Source organism: Pleurodeles waltl, chromosome 3_1, assembly GCF_031143425.1.
Source record: "Pleurodeles waltl isolate 20211129_DDA chromosome 3_1, aPleWal1.hap1.20221129, whole genome shotgun sequence".
NCBI lineage: Eukaryota > Metazoa > Chordata > Amphibia > Caudata > Salamandridae > Pleurodeles > Pleurodeles waltl.
Genome location: NC_090440.1, coordinates 1,466,800,262 through 1,466,820,261, shown reverse-complemented (window position 1 = coordinate 1,466,820,261; position 20,000 = coordinate 1,466,800,262). Strand labels below are relative to the sequence as shown.

The 20,000-nt window shown below is 42.5% G+C and overlaps 1 protein-coding gene across 1 annotated transcript in view; it reads left to right on the top strand.

Annotated features, from left to right (window-relative positions):
- LCT (lactase) overlaps positions 1 to 19,492 on the top strand; it is a 364,432-nt gene extending 344,940 nt beyond the window's left edge. The window contains exon 17 of the mRNA XM_069225073.1: positions 18,969 to 19,492. Coding sequence (XP_069081174.1) covers positions 18,969 to 19,177 — 209 coding nt within the window. The 3' untranslated portion in view covers positions 19,178 to 19,492. The remainder of the gene's footprint in view (positions 1 to 18,968) is intronic.
- Positions 19,493 to 20,000: the final 508 nt, after the last annotated feature.

Below are 20,000 nucleotides of genomic sequence, written 5' to 3'. Positions count from 1 at the left end.
CATGAAAGCACCAGAAGTTCCTCTGGGTGAGATTCCATTCTTGTGCTTTTAACTTGTTAGAATCCTTGCAAAAGAGCACAATCATAAGAAAATTAGTATTGACCTCACATGAAAGGAACAGCGCATCCAAGTTTCTAGGCCATGAATACTGTTCATAGGAGCATATATAAAAGCTCAGGTGCATTCTGTTGTTGTTGGGTTCATTGAGGAGATGTAAGCATAGCAGGCTCACAGCTCACAGATCCAATTCACTTAGGAGGGTGTACCAAGTGAGCCAAAAGGAGATGAGTGAATAATCTTGAGCCAATACTTATTAACCTTATGGAATTCCATAGGGAGAACTCCATAGCATTGTTTTTAACTTTTCTCTATCATTAAAGAATGAAATCAAACAAATGCAAAATATTTTTGCCCCTTCCCACTGAAGAAGTTCAGCCCAAATTTCTTCGCTGTGTCACTTATACGAGGGAACACAATCAGTCCAAGGCACAGTTCTACATTATTGAGCCACACCAAAGGTGCACAGATGAGTTCCAAGTCAGAGGCTTTGTGCCTCCTCTAGAGTGGGATCACTAACAGAATATCGAGGACAGAAGTATCTTATGGACAGAAGATTTTGTCAAAACCTTTGAGGATCAAAACATCAAGAAAATAGGTGCAAATAGGTAAGGATAGATTTACTATTCTTAACTCCATAGCTATATACCTTGAATATATATGCATAAGAAATTCACTGAAAAAACAGAGGTTACAGGGATGTTATAGTTGGGAAATAGAATAAAAGAACTTGGAAAAAACTAAAAAACTAAAGTTACAGCAACATTAGAGTTAGGTTCAGATTTTACACGACAAAACCATAGAAATTGAGCTGTTATAGTTAGAGTTATTTCAAGTAAGTATAACTTATGCCCTAAGGTAACTATAACTCGCATCCTCTCAGTGCACAGTTTTCTCGTCGATAATTGTACTGCAAATGGTACAGTGATATTATCAATAATGTCATAGAACATGTCATGAGTGATATTATATATGGGGTAATTAGCAGTGTATGGCAAGGACGCGAGTTATAGCTACCTTAGGGCATGAGTTATAGCTACTTAGAAAAATTATAACAGCTGACTTTCTATGGTTTTTGTGTGTGTAGAAGCAGAACCTAACTATAAAGTCCTTTGTAGCCATTGCTTTTTAGTGAATGTCTAAGATTTTTTTAATTCGATTTCCTAACTATAATGTCCCTGTAACCTTTGTTGCCTACCCTCCTCCTTGCCAACAGCTGCCCAAGTCCATGGCCCTACTCCCTCATTTACAGCTCTGTGTGGCTGTTTGTCTTCTACTGCCCTTCCCGCCTGCCCTGAACAGTTAGCTTGCTGCACATCCACCTCCTCCCTAACCTCTGTTGTCCGAGTCCATGCACCAGCTCCCTCCCTCCTACCCTGCATAGTCGGATATACTGCCACTGCCCTCCATTTAGCTTGATGTCATGCTTACACCTCCTGCCCTCCATCGCCCAATTCTATGCCCCATCATTTACCTCCCACTTAGTTTCTGTGCTTAGCTTGCTGCCCCTACCCTCTGATGTCTATGTGCTTATCCCAGCTCACTTCTTCCCCCACCATGTTCCATGAACCTGCCCCTCTTATCTACTACAAGTGTGCTGTTGAGCTGCCACTGCCCATCCCACCTGCCAAGCATGGTCCGATGGCTGCCACCTGTCCCTACAACCTCCACCCGGCCTGTCTGAGTTCCATGCCCCTACCTCCCTCTCCTGTCCTCCATGGTCCATCTTGCTAACACTCCATTCTGCCCTTCATGCTTTGTTGTGCTGCAACTGCTCCTCCTGCCTGCCCTGCGTGGTCTGTTGTGAAGCCCCTTCCCCTTCAGTTGCTTGTTTCCAGCCCTAACCCTCCCTTCTGTCCTCCATTGTCCTTTGTGCATGCCCTGCCCTTCCCCTCTTGCCCACCACGGCCGTTGTGCTGCCACTAACCCTCCGCTTGCCATGCATAGTCTACTGTACAGTAACAACCCCTCCCACCTGCCCTCTGTGGTTAGTTTGCTGCCCCTGAGTCCCTCCCACCTTCCCTCCGTTGTCTATGTGCATGCCATTATAGTCTCACTACTGCCCTCCATGGTGTGTTGTGCTTCCAGTATCCATCCTGCCTTCCCTCCATGGTCAGCTTGCTGATCCTGCCCTGCCCCTTTGTCCCATGCCCGCTGGTTTCCATGTGCAGACCCCTACCCCCTCCCTCCTGCCTTGTCTGGTCCATTTACCTGGCCATGCCCCCCTCCCTCCTGCCCTTCATGGTCCGTTATGCTGTGACTGTCACTCCTGTCTGTCCGGTATGGTCAGCTTGCTGTCCTTGCCTCTTCCCCTCTGCACTCTGTTGTCCATGTGCATGGCCTTGTCCCCTCCCTATTGCTTTCCATGGCCTATTGTGCTACACTGCCGTCCTGCTTGTCCTGTGTGGTGTACTGTGCTGATGCAATTCCTGATGCACTCACCCCTTCCATCCGCTCAAACACACTCACGCACTCAAGCACTCACACACATGCCCACAAACACCCTCCCCCCGCATTCACGACATTCACAAACACACTCAAATACGCAGACACTCCCCCTGCATTCACGATATTCACACATGCACTCACACACACAGACAACCCTCCCCTGTCGGACAATCCACTTACCTCGTCCGTCAAGGAGGTAGTCCAGGAAGGGACGAGTCCTGGCGCTTCCACCACCGGCAGCGCCTCACCATCTGGACACCACCACACCATATTACTGGTTGTAATACGGTGTGCAGTCTCTTTTTGACATGCCGGTACCGCCTCTGTACCGCCGACCGCCAGCACGACTGGCCTCGGAATGCCACCCAATTTCCGGTAGAATTCAAAGATCAGTGGTATTAGGGCAGTCTTAAGAATTAAGTATTTTGGAGCCGGTGGCTTTAGCGGTCTTTAGAAAAGACCACCAAAGTCGTGATGAGGGCCTAAGTGTTTTGTACACTTCTGTCATTGGACTATACTTTGGTTACATTTGGGTGATATTTGTGCTACATTTGGGCTCTTTGTTCTCTGGTGGCCATCTTGGGAAACTTATTTATTTTGAAGCTCTCTAATTCTCTAACTTACTCCAGTATTCTCTGCTTTCAGTTTTCCACTTCAATTCCATCCAGATGGTGGTCAGATGTACCACACTTTTGGTATGAAGTTAGAATGTTAGCATTTTAGTTGCTCATTAGAACACTGTAGTAAAGCTGCTGATCAACAGGGAGCTAACTAACAGTCTGCTTCTGGTGTTCAGAGTGCATGTTTCAAAGACATAGTGAACCCCCTCATTTTGTTCCTTCCTAAATTAAATGTTTTAAGTTTTACCAGTTTGATTCAATCAAGATGGCTTCAGGTGTGCCATACTTTGACATAAGGCTGCTATAGCTCTAGTTGTTCTTTAAAACACTCTGGGAGGCTGCAGTAGAACACAAGGAAATCCCCTGACAGGATGCTCCTGTTTGGGATTGTCAGACTTCATTCTCATATGGCTGAGAAAGATATGGTGAATTTACAGAAACTGTGCTCTCCTTTTAGCTTCTAGAGCACCTTCCATTACTTCTATGGGAAAGTAATGTACAAACAGTTTTCTCTCAAACATGAAATCCCAGCAGAAGGATTTTTTACATGGTAAAATCACCTTAGAACACACCACAATTTTTAAAATTAGTATGGTAACATTAACAAATGATTTATATTGTAACTAAAATCAGTTATCTCTCTTAAACGTTCTCCTTTTTTGACCCTTAAAGCCTGCCATTCACTACAGTGGATTTCAGTGGAGTGCTATCATGTTTATAGGTCCCAAGATGACTGCAAGTATTTCCTGGTTGAAGTGCTGACAGTCATTAGATCTCACCGTGAGACCTGTGCTCAGTCTTTGTCCAGATATAAAAATGTATTTTTCCTTTAATATCGCAAAAACTACTGAACTGATTTACACCAAGTAACAACAAGCACTGGGAAAGCCAATAGGTCTCGTCTATACAAGAGCTATTGGCTTTGGCAATGTGTTTTGTCATGTTGTACACCAGTGTGGCTGCTGTCCAGCATGGCTAAAAGTTAGTGAAGTGGAGTGTAAGAGTGGAGTTGGGTAGTACAGTGTCATAGAGTGGATTTGTTGGAGTGTCATAAAGTGGAGTAGGGGGAGTAGCGTGTCATGGAGTTGAGTGGGGGGAGTACAGTTCAGTGATTCAGTAGCAGAGTTTTGTAGAGTGGAGTGGGGTGGAATAGGCTGGAGTGGGGTGGAGTGGATTGAGGTAGTGGGGTGGATTAGATTGGAAATGGGGTGAGGTGGATTGAATTAGGGTGGAGTCGAATGAGGTAGACTATATTGGTTTCGGGTGGGTGATTTGGATGGGACCATTAGGGCTCGGTGATTGGACTGGAGTGTGGATGGATTAGAATGGACTGGAGAGGGGTGGATTGGATTCACTAGACTGGAGTGGGGTGGATTGGATTGGAGTGGGGTGGATTGGATTGAAGTGGGGTGGGGTGGATTGGGTGGGACTAGAGTAGGGCGGATTAGATTGGGGTAGATTGGCAAATCCATGGGGTGGATTTGATTGGTGAGGATTGGATTGGAGTGGGGTGGACTGAACCGGGATGGGATGGGATGGGATGTGATAGATTGGATTGGGATAGAGTGGGGTGGATTGGAGTAGAATGTGGTGGATTGGAGTGAGTGGGATAGATTGGAATATGGTGGGTGGATTGGATTGGAGTGGAGTGGATTAAAATGGGGTGGGATGGGGTGGGTTGGGGTGGATTGGATTTGGGTGAGGTGGGCAGCAATGGGATGGAGGGGATTGAAGTGAGGTGCATTGGATTGGAGTGTGTGTGTTGGATTGGACTGGGATGGAATGGATTGGGGTTGATTGGAGTGGGGTGGATTGAAGTAGGGTATGGTGGATTGGACTGGGGGATGGGTTATTCATTTGCTCAACAATTCCGGAAGCTTCTGGATAGTAACTGCACTGTAGTTTCTGATTGACTCTCAATGCTGAACATAACATTTTTAAATCTCACTATTAAAGTGAGTACCTCGATCGGAGTCCAGAGAAACAGGCATACCAGCTCTCTTAATTGTAATTTAGCCACTGTGAGACTGTTGTTTCTTCTTGTTGGATATGCCTCCACCCACTGAGAAAAGATGTAGACAATCGCTAAAATGTTCCTTAGTCCGTTACAGGGTGGCAGTTCAATGAAATCCATCTGCATTCTGTTGAAAGGTCATCCTGATGTGCCTACATGACTCTCCATAACATGTGTTCTTTTAACCACATTTATTTGTTGACACTGAACACACCTGTTACAAAACCTCTTCTTCCTCCTGTGCTCTAAACTTTGGATTGTACCAATACTGTTTGAATGTTCAGATCATGGCATTCCTACCCAAATGTGCCGGTCCATGTAGATATTGTGTCATTAGGATACGTAAGCTGATCCATCCTTGTTTTGATTCCATCTGTGCATTCTCTTTCATGCGTCTCAATTCATCCCAATTGTCTACAGTTTTCAGAATCATTGCAAGAAGGTTCCCTCCCTGACTTCTAGTCATGTATGATCCATTGTAAATTTATGACATAGTCTCACAGTAATGTGCCATTTCATGAGCATACCTGTTGCAGATTGTGACATAGGTACAGTCACTCACATGCACTCCACATTTCACATGACTATTTCAATGGGTGCTTGCAAAGTCTCTAATAGATCTTTCACTTGTTGCCCATTTCTAATAGGCGTTCGAGCAGAGGTCATAAAAACCTCTCTGTGACCACAATTGCCCTTAGTCATGGACAACACAAATCTCGTATTGACTGTCACTCTTACTCCATTGGTTCATTTGCAGGCTCTAGTAAGAGCAATTAGCTCTGCAACTTGAGCCAATGTAATTCCTTGCAACTATGATGCTTCAACTACTTCTAGAATAGTGCAGACCGCATATGCTGCTCTGAAGCATCCCTTATTTGTCCCTACCCACGAGCCATCCACCTAATCTGGATTAATTAAGGGCTGATCTTTTATGTCTGGTCTGGGTTTGGTGCATAAATCGGTGATATCAAGGCAATCATATTCATAATGATCAGATTCACTTTCTTCAGGTATTCGCAACAGAGTACTAGGATTTAAAACATGACATCTTTTTAGTACCACATTGTTCCCAGAACATAGCTGTTGTTCATCTTTGGTTAGCTGTGAATATGTGAGGTGCTGAGTTTTAGGTTTGGTTAGTAGCGCCTGAACTGAATGCGGGACAATACCAGTCGAGGGAAATCCCATCACAATGGTTTCACATTTCTCAAGAGTCACACTCACTGCGGCCACCCCTTTCAGACATCCAGGCAAAGCTGCCGTAGGATCAAAAGTGACAGAGAAGTATGCAATTGGTCTTTTGTAACTTCCATGAATATGGGTTAGCACTGAAAGAGCGCACCCTTCTTTCTCATTGTAGAACAGAACACATTTTTTAGTATAATCTAGTATTCCCAATGCAGGTGCGTGGCAGAGACTTTCTCTCAACTGCAGGAATGCTTTAGTGCATTTGTTGTCCCATACAATCGGATCAGTGATGTCCTTATGAGTCATTCTCAATATATGTTTTGCCACCAGGGAAAAGTTGGGTGTCAACTGTCTACAGTAGCCAACCATTCCAAGAAACATTCTGACCTCTTTTTGTGTTCTCTGGGTATTCATTTTTAAAATCATTTCAATCCTGTCTCTGGACACCTTCCTTGTCCCTTTCTCAAATATGTGTCCTAGGTATTGTACTTCTTCTTGACAATATTGCAGTTTCTGTGGCGACACCTTAAGACCATTTTCAGCTAGATGGTTTAACAATGCTATGGAATCTTCCTGACATTTTGCTTCAGTACTGGATGCGATCAGTAAATCATCAATGTACTGGATTAGAACTGAATCTCCTGGCAATTCCAATGCTTTTAGATTTTTCTTTAAAATCTCATTAATAAGTGACAGGCTCTTAGAATACTCCTCTGGAACAGAAAACCATGTGATTACTTTCTCTCGCAACACAAAGTTAAATAAAATTAGACTGTCTTTGTGTAAAGGTGTAGAAAAAAATGAATGGCAAGGGCCAATCACTGTGCATTAAGCTGTGCAAGGTATCTGAAAAAATATGGTGGCTGGATTTGGTACCACGGGACAACATGGGATTACGATTTCATTGATATTTCTCAAATCCTACACTATTCTGTATTTGCCATTTGATTTATGTAATCCCATGATTGGCGAGTTGCACGGCCTTCCAATCAATTTATTTAATATTCTTTTTCTAACATTTTGTTTATCAGGGGTGTAATTCCTGCTATTTCTGGCGTCATTGGATAAGAGGGTGTTCTTGGGAAAATTGAATCTGGCTTGACTTTAACTCTTACTGGGTCAACTCCTGTTTTTTTATCCATTGTCTATTCCAGTAATGTCTCAGACACCAGCCTTCACCTTTTCAATCAACTCTTTGGGTAAATGATTTAATACCAACATTGGGAAAAATTCTGCAGTTTGTCTCAAGGCTGATCTGATTCCCACATCTTCGTCATCGTGGATTTGGAAAATGCCTCCGTCCGGAGTACCACTAATGGTGCAATTTAAGTTGCACAATAAGTCCCTTCCTAACAGATTAACAGGTCTTGAATCACAATGTGTCATCTAGCTTCACCCTAAAGTTTCCCTGAAGAGGCGCGCTCTTTAAAATGTCTATATCGTATTTATTTGCTAATTCAGTTAACTGGTCATGCACTTCTGCTGCTCTTCTGGTAATTTCCTAACATAAATAGACCAATTATTTTTCTTGATATTTTTTAATATGTTCAATATTTAAGCACCCTCTCAAGATTTCCTCTAATTCTATTTTTAGTTGTGGAATATTTATTAGTCTTTCATTTTGAGTTTCTGAACTGGTCTCAGCACTAACTACACTACTGCCAGTGCTTGGTGTTTCTGCTTCTTCTGTCTTTCCATATCTTTTAATGACTTCCTCTATCCATTCTGGGACCCCTTCTCTTGATAGTTCCTCTGTCTGCGTAGGCTCTGTGTAGAGATCTGTGTCGTACAGACAAACCGAGGTCCTTCTCCTAAGTCATAACATTTTGTGGTGGGGTCCAGATCACAATATGTGAATTCTGTGAGCGTGGGACAAACTTGTCTACTGAAGTGTCCCCTGAAGCTTGTTGAGAGCCTACAGTCAGTATGACCTGTGTAAAACACATCTGCTGTGTCACTAGTCCAATCGCCTGAGTAACAGTGACCTATCCAACTTGCACCTCAAATGGAGGTATCAATTGGGAGGTCCTAGTTTGAGCAGAAGTACTGAGAATAGCTTGCTGTGTCAAGGGTTGCGTGACAACAGGCTGTGGAGCAATCGGTTGGGTTATTATTAATTATGAAGGCATTTGCTGCTCATTACAGATGGTATATTCACAGGCATCAGTGTTTGCATTTGGCTAGTGTAGGAGGCTGGCCTGGTTTTTAGTGGGTACCTAAGGTACTGATGGAAATTGGATTATTGGTAAGGGCAGGTAAGTACCTACACTTAGCAATAGGCTACTAACTTCCACTTAGGTCCAGTTAGGTCTCTATAAATTAAACCCAGCTCAGTCCTTGGTAGCTTGGCAACTAGCGACAAGACTTAACTTAGGAGACAAATGTGTAAAGCATTTAAAAATCACAAAACAGTACATAAGTAAAACATAACATACAATAAAAATCCAACACCAATTTTTAAAAATAGATTATATTTTTATCTTTAAAATGACACCAAAATGACTAAAATCGGAAAGGGGAACCGGAGATATGAATTTTAAAGAATTAATGCTTTCCAGCGCATAGAAGCAACTAGCGCTCAAAGGGTTAAAAAAGGTCACACTGTAAAGGGACAAAGTCCAAAGTTCAGGCCACCCTCGAGGTAACACTGTCACACTTATTATTTGAAGTGTTTCTTGTCTCAGGAAAGTGGTCCACAGCACCAGCAAAGGGTTCAGAGGCTCTGGTTTGCCTCTTGGGGTCTGTGACTACAACTCCCACAATGCACCTCTTCAACTTAGGGAGTTGCTCCAAACGTCTCCATACTTCTGGATCTTCTTCCAATGGTCCTTTTTGGTTCCTTGAAGTGTCCACAACTTGGTCCATGGTTCCAGAAGCTCTGAGTTCTTCCTTGGGAATTGAGATACAATTCCCAGAATGCACTTGGTCAGAATCCTCAAATGGCCACTGGACGCTAGTCAGCCGGGCACTGCTTGCAAGACTTAATGCAGGGGACTCTGGCCATCTTCTTTGTACCTGTAGCACACAGGGAGTCTTTCCTTGAACCAGATGAAGCCAAGCAAAGTCTTTCTTGTGGTGAAGCCCAATTGTGCAGCTGGTGCAGTCCTTCAGAGTGCAGTGTCCAGGTGCAGGTCAGGGGTCCAGCAGGGCAGTCCTTCTTCTTCTGATGTTCTTCCTTGTTGGATCTGGTAGGGATCTGATGAGTGAATGCAGGTCTGCCAGTTTTATCCTTGCTCCTGGGTGATAAACAGGGGGGTCCTGGTTCTCCAATCAGGTGCAGAGTCCTTCCCCCTGTGATTACCACTTCCTGGGAAGTGTGGCAAAAATCAATCCAAGGGAGCAACATTCCTCAAAAATCCATCATGGCTGAAAGTGATTTTTGGAGGTTATATCTGGCTGAGCCCACCCACTGGTGTGGCTAAAAATCTTAAACACACCCTTCTCCCGCCCTGTCCTAATCTAATCAGGGGGCACATAATTGTCTGGGTTTGCAGGATGTGAGGGCTGTGCTGGGTTGCTCCAACTGTCCTTCCCTGCCTTTGAAGACCAGTTTGGCAGCCCTCCCTCTCTCTCCATCTGCGGGGGGAAATTCTCCTCCCCCAGGCACATCTCTTTGTGTTCAGCCCACCTCATCAAGACAGGCTGGCCAGTCAGAGCAGAGCACTACAGGGCTGAAGTTGGCAATTTTTTAGGTAGAGTTTAAAACTCTTTACCTGAACAAGTTATATTAAATCCAACAATTGTAAGTTGTGGGATTTATTACAACAATTAATTTGATATCAAACTCGAGGTATCTGACACTTAAGTGGACTTTATAAATTAAAATAAAGTCTCCCCAGTCTAGCCTATGGAGGCCATTCATTACAATGAGGGAAAATTGAATTTGGCTGTTGTAACTCACCAGGGCTTATACAATTATTTTATAAGGTCCCTGCTTATTTTTACATGACACCCTGCCCTAGAAACACACAGGGCACACCTTAGGGGTGACTTATATGTAAACATAAGGTCTTTTAAGGCTTTGGAAGTACTTTTTTATTCCAAAGTCAAATTTGCATGTAACATTCATTTTAAAGTAGCCAGCAAGGCAGGTCTGCCTTTAAAATGACACTGGGCACCTCAGCACTGCACCTATGGTGCACCACCTATGCTGGGGTCCCTAAACCTACATGCCCTACCATATACTAGGGACTTATAGGTAGGTTGACTTAGCCAATTATAATTAGCCTAATTTGCATACTCATTTTATACAGAGCCCAGTCAGGAAAACACCAGCAAAAAGTGAAAAATGGCCACAAAACGTTCGGGAGCCTCTGCAATCAGCCTTGTTTTTTTACAGGTACTTACACCTTATACCAGGTTATCCCTTATTAGTAAAAAATGAAGGCAGTGTCTAGAAGCCAGGCTCTCTAGGGTAGGATGGATGAGCAGACAAGACCTAACTAGGAAACCTGCAAAGCTCATGCAATACCACTGTAGTCACACAGTACTCACACACATGAAAGAAAATACGCAGTGTTACAAAAATAAAGGTACCTTATTTTGGTTACACAATTGCCAAAAATACCATAGAGAATATACTCCCTTAGGAGGTAAGTAATATGCACATTATATACACTAGTATGCAGAAATAGCTGTAAAAACTGTTAGAAAACTGCAAAGAGTGAAAATCACAATAGTTAGCAATGGGCCTAGGGGAACACAGACCATCTACTAAGAAAGTGGAATTTGAAAGTCTTTTTCCCACCTAGGGAAGTATAGTGTGTACAGGGGCGCTGGGAGTATTAGACAACACCAAAGGTAAGTAACAGAGCCCTGGAAAGCAGGAGTAAATCACAGTAACTTTCCTAGAACACACAAGAACACAAGAAAGAAGATTGTGCAAGAACAGAAGAGACTGCAAGACACCAACAGTGGATTCCTGGACCTGAAGACCCGTGGAAGAAGGGGACTAAGTCCAAGAAGCACAGAAGAGTCCAGGGAGAAAAGGAGCCCATGCTAACCCGGATGAAGGTGCAAAAGAGGACCCACAGGTGAAGAACAACAGTCCGTATGGCACCAAAGAAGATGGATACAGGTTCCTAGTTGGTGCAGATGATGTCCCACGCTGGATTGATGACTGTAGTCTGGTTTGCGTCACTGGATTCCACCAACAAGTCTTGACACACGCAAAGCTTGCGGTTAGCGGAAAATGGGGCTACCTGGGACCAGGAGGGACCTGGTGGACTCTCCCAGGAGGACGAGTCAGAGGGGGCTTTCAGCAACTCAGAGAGCCCTAAGAAGACCAGGCAGCGTGCACAGGAGTCCCACAACACTGGGACAAAGGAGGTGCAAAAGGAGGCCCACGCAGCACTACAGCAAAGGATCCCAAGCCGCCAGAGAACCACTCAGGAAGCTGTGCGTGGCAGGATAGAGTGCTGGGGGCTGGAGCTGCATGATGCATGATGCACGATGGACGATGAACTTCGTGGAAGGATGCCAACAAGCCCTGGCAGCTGCAAAACATGCGATGCACAGGGGTACTGTCTTGCGTGGGGAGCCAAACTCTTACCTCCACCAAAGTTGGACAGTAGGACGTTAGGACCTTCAGGACCACTTCAGTCCACCACCCTTAATGCTGGATCCACGCAACTCATCAGGAGAGGGGACTCACGCCACCGGTCGCTGCTGCAGAGGGGAGCCTGCTGAAGCAGGGGAGTGACTCCTTCACTCCAAGGGAGAATCCTACGTTCTTCTGGTGCAGGCTGAAGACAGGCTGTTCTCTGAGGATGCACGCCCTGGAAACAGTTGCAGTTGCTGGCAGGAGTTGAAGATACAATGTTGCAGAAGTCGTCTTTGCTTCCTTGTTGCAGTTTGTAGAATTTCTGGAGGGTCCAGATGCAGTTTCTTCGGTGAGAAGGTGAAATAAAGGATGCAGAGGATTCCTGCTGGTGTCTTGTAATCCAAATCTGAAGAACCACCCAAGAGAGAGACCCTAAATAACCCTGAAAGGAAGACTGGTCAGCTACACAGGTAAGCACCTGTAAGGGGAGGGTTCTGACGTCCCCTGCTGGCACTGGCCACTCAGATGCTCCCAGAGTTTCCTGCCAACTTGGAAACCAAGATAGTCAGTCAGTCAGTCAAAATTCTTTATTCGGCAAATTACCATAAAAGCACAGAATTCATTACACATAGTATTATTTACAATGCAATATAGTCCATAAAATAAAACATCAATAATAAAATGCCTCGTCTACGTTAGTTACAGACTTGCTTCAAATTCATAAATTCCATATTCACATAAAAAAACGAGAACCACAAGAAGATTCTCATCATGATCAAGTCCTATACGCTAACATCCTGAATTAAAGTGCAGCTACCTCCACTAATTCATAAACTTTTCTGATAGCAATAGCTACCCTTTAAACATTTAAAATAGCATAAATTAAACAAATTCAATTGTTGTACATATTATTATTTACAATAGTAAGGCGTAAAAACATCACTAGTAAAATACATCATCTATATTCATTACAGACTTATTTCAAATTCATAAGTTCCTTAATCACAAAAATGCCTAAACCACAAGAAAATTCTCATAATGGTCAATCATGTACACTATTTCACTATATTAGAGTACAACAGCCTCCACTAATTCATAACGTTTTCTGATAGCAATAGCTAGTCTTAAGAAATTTAGAATGGCATAACAAATATTAATCGAATTCAGCTGTTGTATAAACGCCAAAGCGTCATTGTAGAATGTAAATTGTAATTTCCGTAAAAATGTATGGCTAGGAGCAGAATAAAGCGAACAAAATAAAAGAAAATGACATGTACTTTGTTTACAAATAGAGTCACAGGGACAATTCGGAAGCGCTTTTTGCCAGCAACATTGCTTTGGAAAAGCCACTCTGAAATGAATCAGGTTTAATCTAAATAAAACAAGAAGAGAATATTCTGAGAAATTCGGGAACCAAGATAAATAGGTTTCCATCCAAGATGTTGTTGAAATCTGAACATAGGGGTCAAAAGTTTTCAATTGTGACACCTCATGTGATCTCTTATTTGAGCTATATTCAGAGTATCGAATTTTAACCAGATCCTTAGTATTCGAGGTCAGCGACTCAGGATGGGAAAACATATTCTCCAATCCTAAATTCTGAAAATTAGTTTGTAAATAAGAAAGCCACGGGATCCTGCTGGAATTGGCCAGATGGATACAATCCACAAGACAGTCTTGTTCCAAAACGGCCGCAGGATTCAACCAGACTTTCAGCCATAATAAAAGTGGGGCAACACCAACCAAGTCCCCAATATAACTTAGTCCCAATTCCTCATGACAAATAAAATTAGCAACATTCTTAGGCACCATCAATACTCTATGTACAAATGTATTCTCAACACATTGGAGAGAATCAGCTTTATTCAAACCCCACAGACCTTCCCCATAAGTATCTGCAGATACACATTTTGCTTTATAAAGCCTAATTATATGGTAAACTGGCCTATGACCTAGTTTTCGGGCAAACCGGAAAATTGCTTCCAAGTTTCTCATCATCTGTTGGGTCTTGCAGGTAAGATGGGACTTCCATGGTAAGGAGGAATTAAGCTATAAACCCATATAAACCCAGATAGCAAAACTCCTTTACTTTATTTATAGTGATCCCTCCCATGGTAAAACGTTTAGATCTTGTATTTCTAGGACCGCATGTCATTACATACATCTTCGTATAATTTCAGATCTAAATCTTGCATAAAGATTAAAAAATGATCCATCATCTGCGTACAATAATACAGGGAGCTGTCTCGCACCCATTCTAGGGAAATCTTTACCATTTGCTATTAGAAAACTATAAAAGCCGTTTATATATAACAGGAATAAAAACAGCGCTAAAATACAGCCCTGCCTAACTCCTCTCAGAGAGGAGAAAGGGGCAGACCTCTCGCCATGTGATCCATGTTGCACTGAAACCCTCAAATCTGTATATAAACGGTTGATTAACTCCAAGATGTTCCGATCCACCCCCAAGGATTCCATAATTGACCAAAGTTTCTTTCTATTCACCAGGTCGAAGGCACTAGATAAATCTATAAAAGCCAGGTGGATAGATTCCTTCGTTGCGGTCACATATTTACTCAAAATTAGGTGCAAGTTCAACGATTGTTCAATAGTGCCAAGACCGGGTCTAAAACCATATTGGATTGGAGAGATAATCTTTGTCTCAGTAGCTCAATCCTCCAATCCAAGATAGCAAAACCCAGGGACCCTCTGGAAGAGCTCTGAGCACCATCCCTGGGTGGTGATGGACAGGGGAGTGGTTACTCCCCTTCAATTTGTCCAGTTTTGGGCCAGAGCAGGGACTGGGGGTCCCTGAACTGGTGTAGACTGGATTATGCAAGGAGGGCATCATATGTGCCCTTCAAAGCATTTCCAGTGGCTTGGGGAGGCTACCCAACCTGAGCCTGTAACATTTATTTCCAAAGGGAGCGGGTGTGACACCTCTCTACTAAAGGAAGTGCTTTGTTCTGTCTTCCTGGGCTTGAGCTGCTTGAGCAACAGGAGGGCAGAACCATTTCTGAGAGAGGTGGCAGCAGCTGGAGCTGCATGGAAAAACTCAGAAGGCTGTAATTGCAGTACTGGGGGTCCTCTAAGGAACCCCCAGAGTGCATAGAACCATACAACCAATGCTTGCAAAAGCATGGGGGTATGATTCCTACTTGTTTGATACCAAACATGTCTATGTTCGGAGTTAACATTATATAGCTGGACATAGGTAGTGACCTATGTCCAGTACACAGGTAAAATGGCGTCCCCACACTCACAAAGTCCCAGAAAATGGTCCTGGAGGCACCTCTGTTAGTGCATGGCTGCCCTCACACAAGGGTACTCTGCACCCTCCCCTCGGGGCTGGAGGGCCTGCAATAGGGGTGACTAATAAGTGACCTGGTGCAGTGGAAAGGGCAGTGAAAGGGTGCATGCATCTTTTCACGCAGGCTGCAATGGCAGTCCTGCAGAACCCTCTGCATGGGCTCCCTATGGATGGCAAAAGATATGCTGTGGCCCATAGGGATCCCCTGGAACCCCAATGCCCTGGGTACCTCAGTACCATATACTATGGACTTTTAAGGGGGCACCAGTAAGCCAAATGTGGGTGAAATACTGAGTTACCAGTATGCAGTGACAACATTTAGAGGAGAGAGAGCATAATCACTGGGGTCCTGGTTAGCAGGATCCCAGTGAACACAGTCAAACACACTGACATCAGGTCAAAAATGGGGGTAACCATGGCAAAAAGTGGGTACTTTCCTAAAGCTAGTAAGCTGTGAGCCTACAGGAGCAGTGGCATTTGTCAAACTACTTGCAGCATTCGCTACAAAGGATTCAACATAAGGTAGAGGACGCGTTGATAACATTTCCTCCGAGATATCATCCCCTGAATCAGTGTCAGTATCTGTCTTTTGTTCTTCCTGTACCTTATTTTCTACCTTAAACCTCTTTATATGTGGTCTTTCCTCTTCTTTTAGTCTTTTATGTTCTTTCTTTACACGCTTAGGGTAAAGTCTTATCCCTTCAGCTATGGTCTTCCTCCACACATGTGCCTTTTGATCCCAAACCGCAACCGCATAATTCCTTACTGCTCTTTTAGTTCATCTGACACATGTGTCCTTTTTATGTTTAAAGCCATTCTCTCCCATTCACATAATGCTTCAAACTGGGTGGGTCAAGTGGGTGGCTTCAAATCCCACATCATGTCCCTCAGTTGACTGATTATTGCCAAATGAAATGTTTCCCATCTTGGGAAACTCAATTCACCCTCCTTTTCTGTAATTTTACACCATTCACAGAGCCAAAGATATGTATGTAATCCTCGCTCCACCATCATAGGGTAAGCTGGTTTTCCCTCAGGATGAGTCTCTTTTCCCCCCTATAAATGGAATCACCACATCCCCTCTTACTAATCTTTTTATTGCTTTTTAAATTGTCATTATTGTCAAACCTCAGGTTAATTTACAATGTTCAAAAACTGAACATCTCCCTTGTCGAACTTGTTTCAATCACAGCGTGAACCTTCACCAACCGACCAATAGCAGCTCTGAACCCTATTATGTCAGAACTTGCTTCTCTGCAGCAGCTTCCTCTCTTTAACAATTCTCCCTATTTTCAACAGAAAATCACTAAAATGCAAGATTTATTGAATCTTTGTCTGATTCTTCCAAAGAACTCAAAAGATAGTCTCTCAACCTGTCAGAGTAAGATCGTTTAAAAGAACCTACCAAGTTTTTATTCCACAATTCATTCAAGTGAGTTCTCAACCTGCTGGAAATCACCCAGTCACCAATTTTTTGTTAGAACAATCACACAAAGACACAAATTCCCTAATTTTGTCTAATCAACAACGTCTCAGGATTTACACTTCACCTTTGTATACAAAACAATGTATTATCCATCCCGAGATCTTGGACTACATCTTAGTCCAATAACCTCTTATCCATAAAGTTAGAAAGAAGACAACATCCAATAATTTCCATACAAGTTGACGTAACATCTCTATTCATTTTCAAATTTCCCAAAATTCTTCTTCGATTCAGCCGCTGCCACTTGTGACCACCTCTTTGGCCACACCTCATCTGTTCACCGCAGTGAGGCTTTGAGCATTGTTTTATTATATCTTTCTTCTAGTCTCTAACCTCTTTTTAGTCTTTTGTAGTTTAATTTCTCCCCAGCACTCAACCATTTCCTCTGCTAGCAGAATTAACTGCTGGGTGCACCACTTCCTTAGGTTGACCCTCAGTATGGATCTTTAAGAGTGGCTGAAGAATTTAGTAAGCTGCAATCAATGACTTCAAAATATAAACCTTTTTTTATAAATTGGCTCTCCTAGAGTCAACAAAGAAAGCTTTAGTAGTTTTAAAGTATTTATTTAAAAAAATTAAAATAGGTTTATTATTCAATCATAATGTTGCTGAAAGGTACACAAAGATTTCAAGAGTGCCTGAATCTGTCCCTACTCTGTACGTCTCTGTCTCACAAAAATATGGTAAGTCTAGACTTGTGTGGTATCAACTTTTTAGCATAGGTTTGCATTATACAAGTACCACATACACCCATACATATTTGACAAGTCCAAAGGTTAAACAGAGGATTTAAATAAGAACCCTTTGTTTTAGTGAAAGCCAGTAGAAAGATTGCTCTGTCTCACACACACGATCAAATAACTGTTTCAGATCCATACTTTCGATATCAAGGGGCATGTTGATTAACATTTCACGCAACGCAGAGCAGCAAATGAAGCTGCTGTGCTGCATTACATGAAAGGGAAAGTACAGAACTGCACCATCTTTTCAAAGATATCATGTCAAAATGGTGCCTGTATTGTGGTTAGGATAGTTTCTGCGCAGGAAGGAATGTAACATAGATTTCACGTGACCTGGAATAAATGGTAGAAACTTGTGGAACCCCTTTGCACAAAGCTCCCCAAATCCATCAAATGGAGAATACTGTGCTAAAGAGTTATGGGTGATCTATTGGAAAGTCCAGTGAAGGACGTTAACTGATCGTAAAATGAGAAGAGAGTACCTAGCACTATTTGATTTAAAATTGTTCGACATCCTTCAGTGATTCACTTGGAATGACGAGTTTAGATGCATGCAGCGCTGTTTTTGTTGCTTGGTAGTGTTGAATGCTCGAAAGTTTGAGACAAGTGCCATGATGGGGATCCAGTGGAAGCTTCTTAATGTTTCAGGTAATTGGTTTAGTTTTTACAACCCACCAATGAGACAGGCTGGAAGATGGAGAAATGCCTTCAAGAGTGGAAAGAAAAGGAAAGTGAGTAAGAAAGGGGTTACCAAGTACCAAAACACAAATAAAGGAACTCTGCTTAGTGAAGGAAGCCCACTTTAAATGGGAAACTTGCTCTCTTTGACTTTGTGAGCTGGAGCGGAGCTCTGGAATACCTTTTCAGAGGCATAAAGTGCCCACCAACATGAAGCAGATGGTGTGATCCAAGATGTTTATTAGCTGGGCGTGGCACCAGGTTCACACTTTCCCAGCAGTGTGTTCTTGTTGGTGATTGGTTTTGCTCTTTGGCAACGTCATTCCCTCTCAAGGACTCTGGCACATTCTAAGGGTCATGAGTCATTTTATGTCTGTTTTCTGTGGTTTTTTTTTTAGATATCTTGAGACACGTTATAGTCTTTTAATATGCTGACATATTGCACCTTTTGGTTTTGATCTTTTGATGTTAAACTTTGATCTACATCTCCGTGTGAAACAGATCTTAAGTTCCCGCTGATCTAATTGAAAGCATTTTGACATACGGTTTTAAGGACTCATAATTTTAATGTTTTTGATAGGCTGTTTTTACTATTGAATGTATTGTTCTATATAAAACTAAAGATGTACATTGTACATAAATATACAGTGTACTTTATGGTAACTTTCGTTATGCAAAAGACTACACTAGAAATGAGAAAATGAAAAACAAATGCCATGTTTACCACTGTTTCCGGAAATGTAACACTAATAAATGAAACTGAAAGGTTTCATCCACTTTTCATCCTTGCTTTGTGGAAACATTACTGTGAGATCAACCTTCTGGATTTAAGACAATCGTTAAATTTCCCTTTTAATCAAATGCATTTACGTTGTGTTTCCATAGGTACTACATCCGCATCTACGCCAGTGTCCAGGCCTACAGCACGGCCTACTACAGATCCCTCCGCCACAGTCCACTTTCTGGGGCTCCGCGTTTCCACTTCAGACGCCGCCATTGCACTAAACGTGCTGTTTTCTCTGTCCATCATTGCTGTATTAGTTGTCGCTTCACTTTCTTATTTTTATAGCAAGGCTTCTAAAAAGAATAACTAAAGAAATGCTGCAGCGATTTCTGAAAACGATGTCTCTGTACTTGTATTAGACGGAAAACCTATAAAACCTGTAATATCTAATTCATGTAATAAGTTTTATCGTTTAAAAAATGTAATTTGCTCGATTTGACAATAAAATGTGTTTGTATTTGTCTGAAAAAGAACGGCACTTTCTGTTTCATATTAAAAGAGAGGAGTCACCTAGATTTCCTCTAAGAAATGTGTTAGTGTCTCCCTTCACGACAGTTTGAAACTGTGTGGATGCTGGTCCGAACAACTAGAGGTATTAGAATATTGGAGCTAAACAGAACCAATACCACTTTTCAAAAGTTTGGCAAAATAAAATTGTAAGCATAAGTTGGTTTGCTTCCCTCTTTCAAGGACTGTATACATTTTCCAACAGAATAATCAATCAGCCAGCCCAAACAGCCCAACAAGATGAGGGAGGGCAGGGGAGGAGAGATCAACGCGCTGAGTACCTTCTTCCGCCAAATGGAACTCTAGTCCTGAAAACATAGCTTTAATAAGGCACTGAAATACGTCTGTTTACCATTCGAGTCCCTCTTCAAGTTGTGATGCGGACCATTTCCAATTGCCTACCTTATTGCGCGAAGAAACCATTTTGGGGGAACATACATGCTTTAAAAGTGATCATATGTGAAAATCACAAAACATAAACAAATTGATATTTTCAGGGAATAATTGCAGTTCTTAGACAATGCTTCATTTCTACAGCAAATTATTTTTTACATTTGTAAAAAAATGTTTCACCTGATTTGTTGTGTGTCCACCAATTTTTCGTCATAAAACCACACAGATTCCCC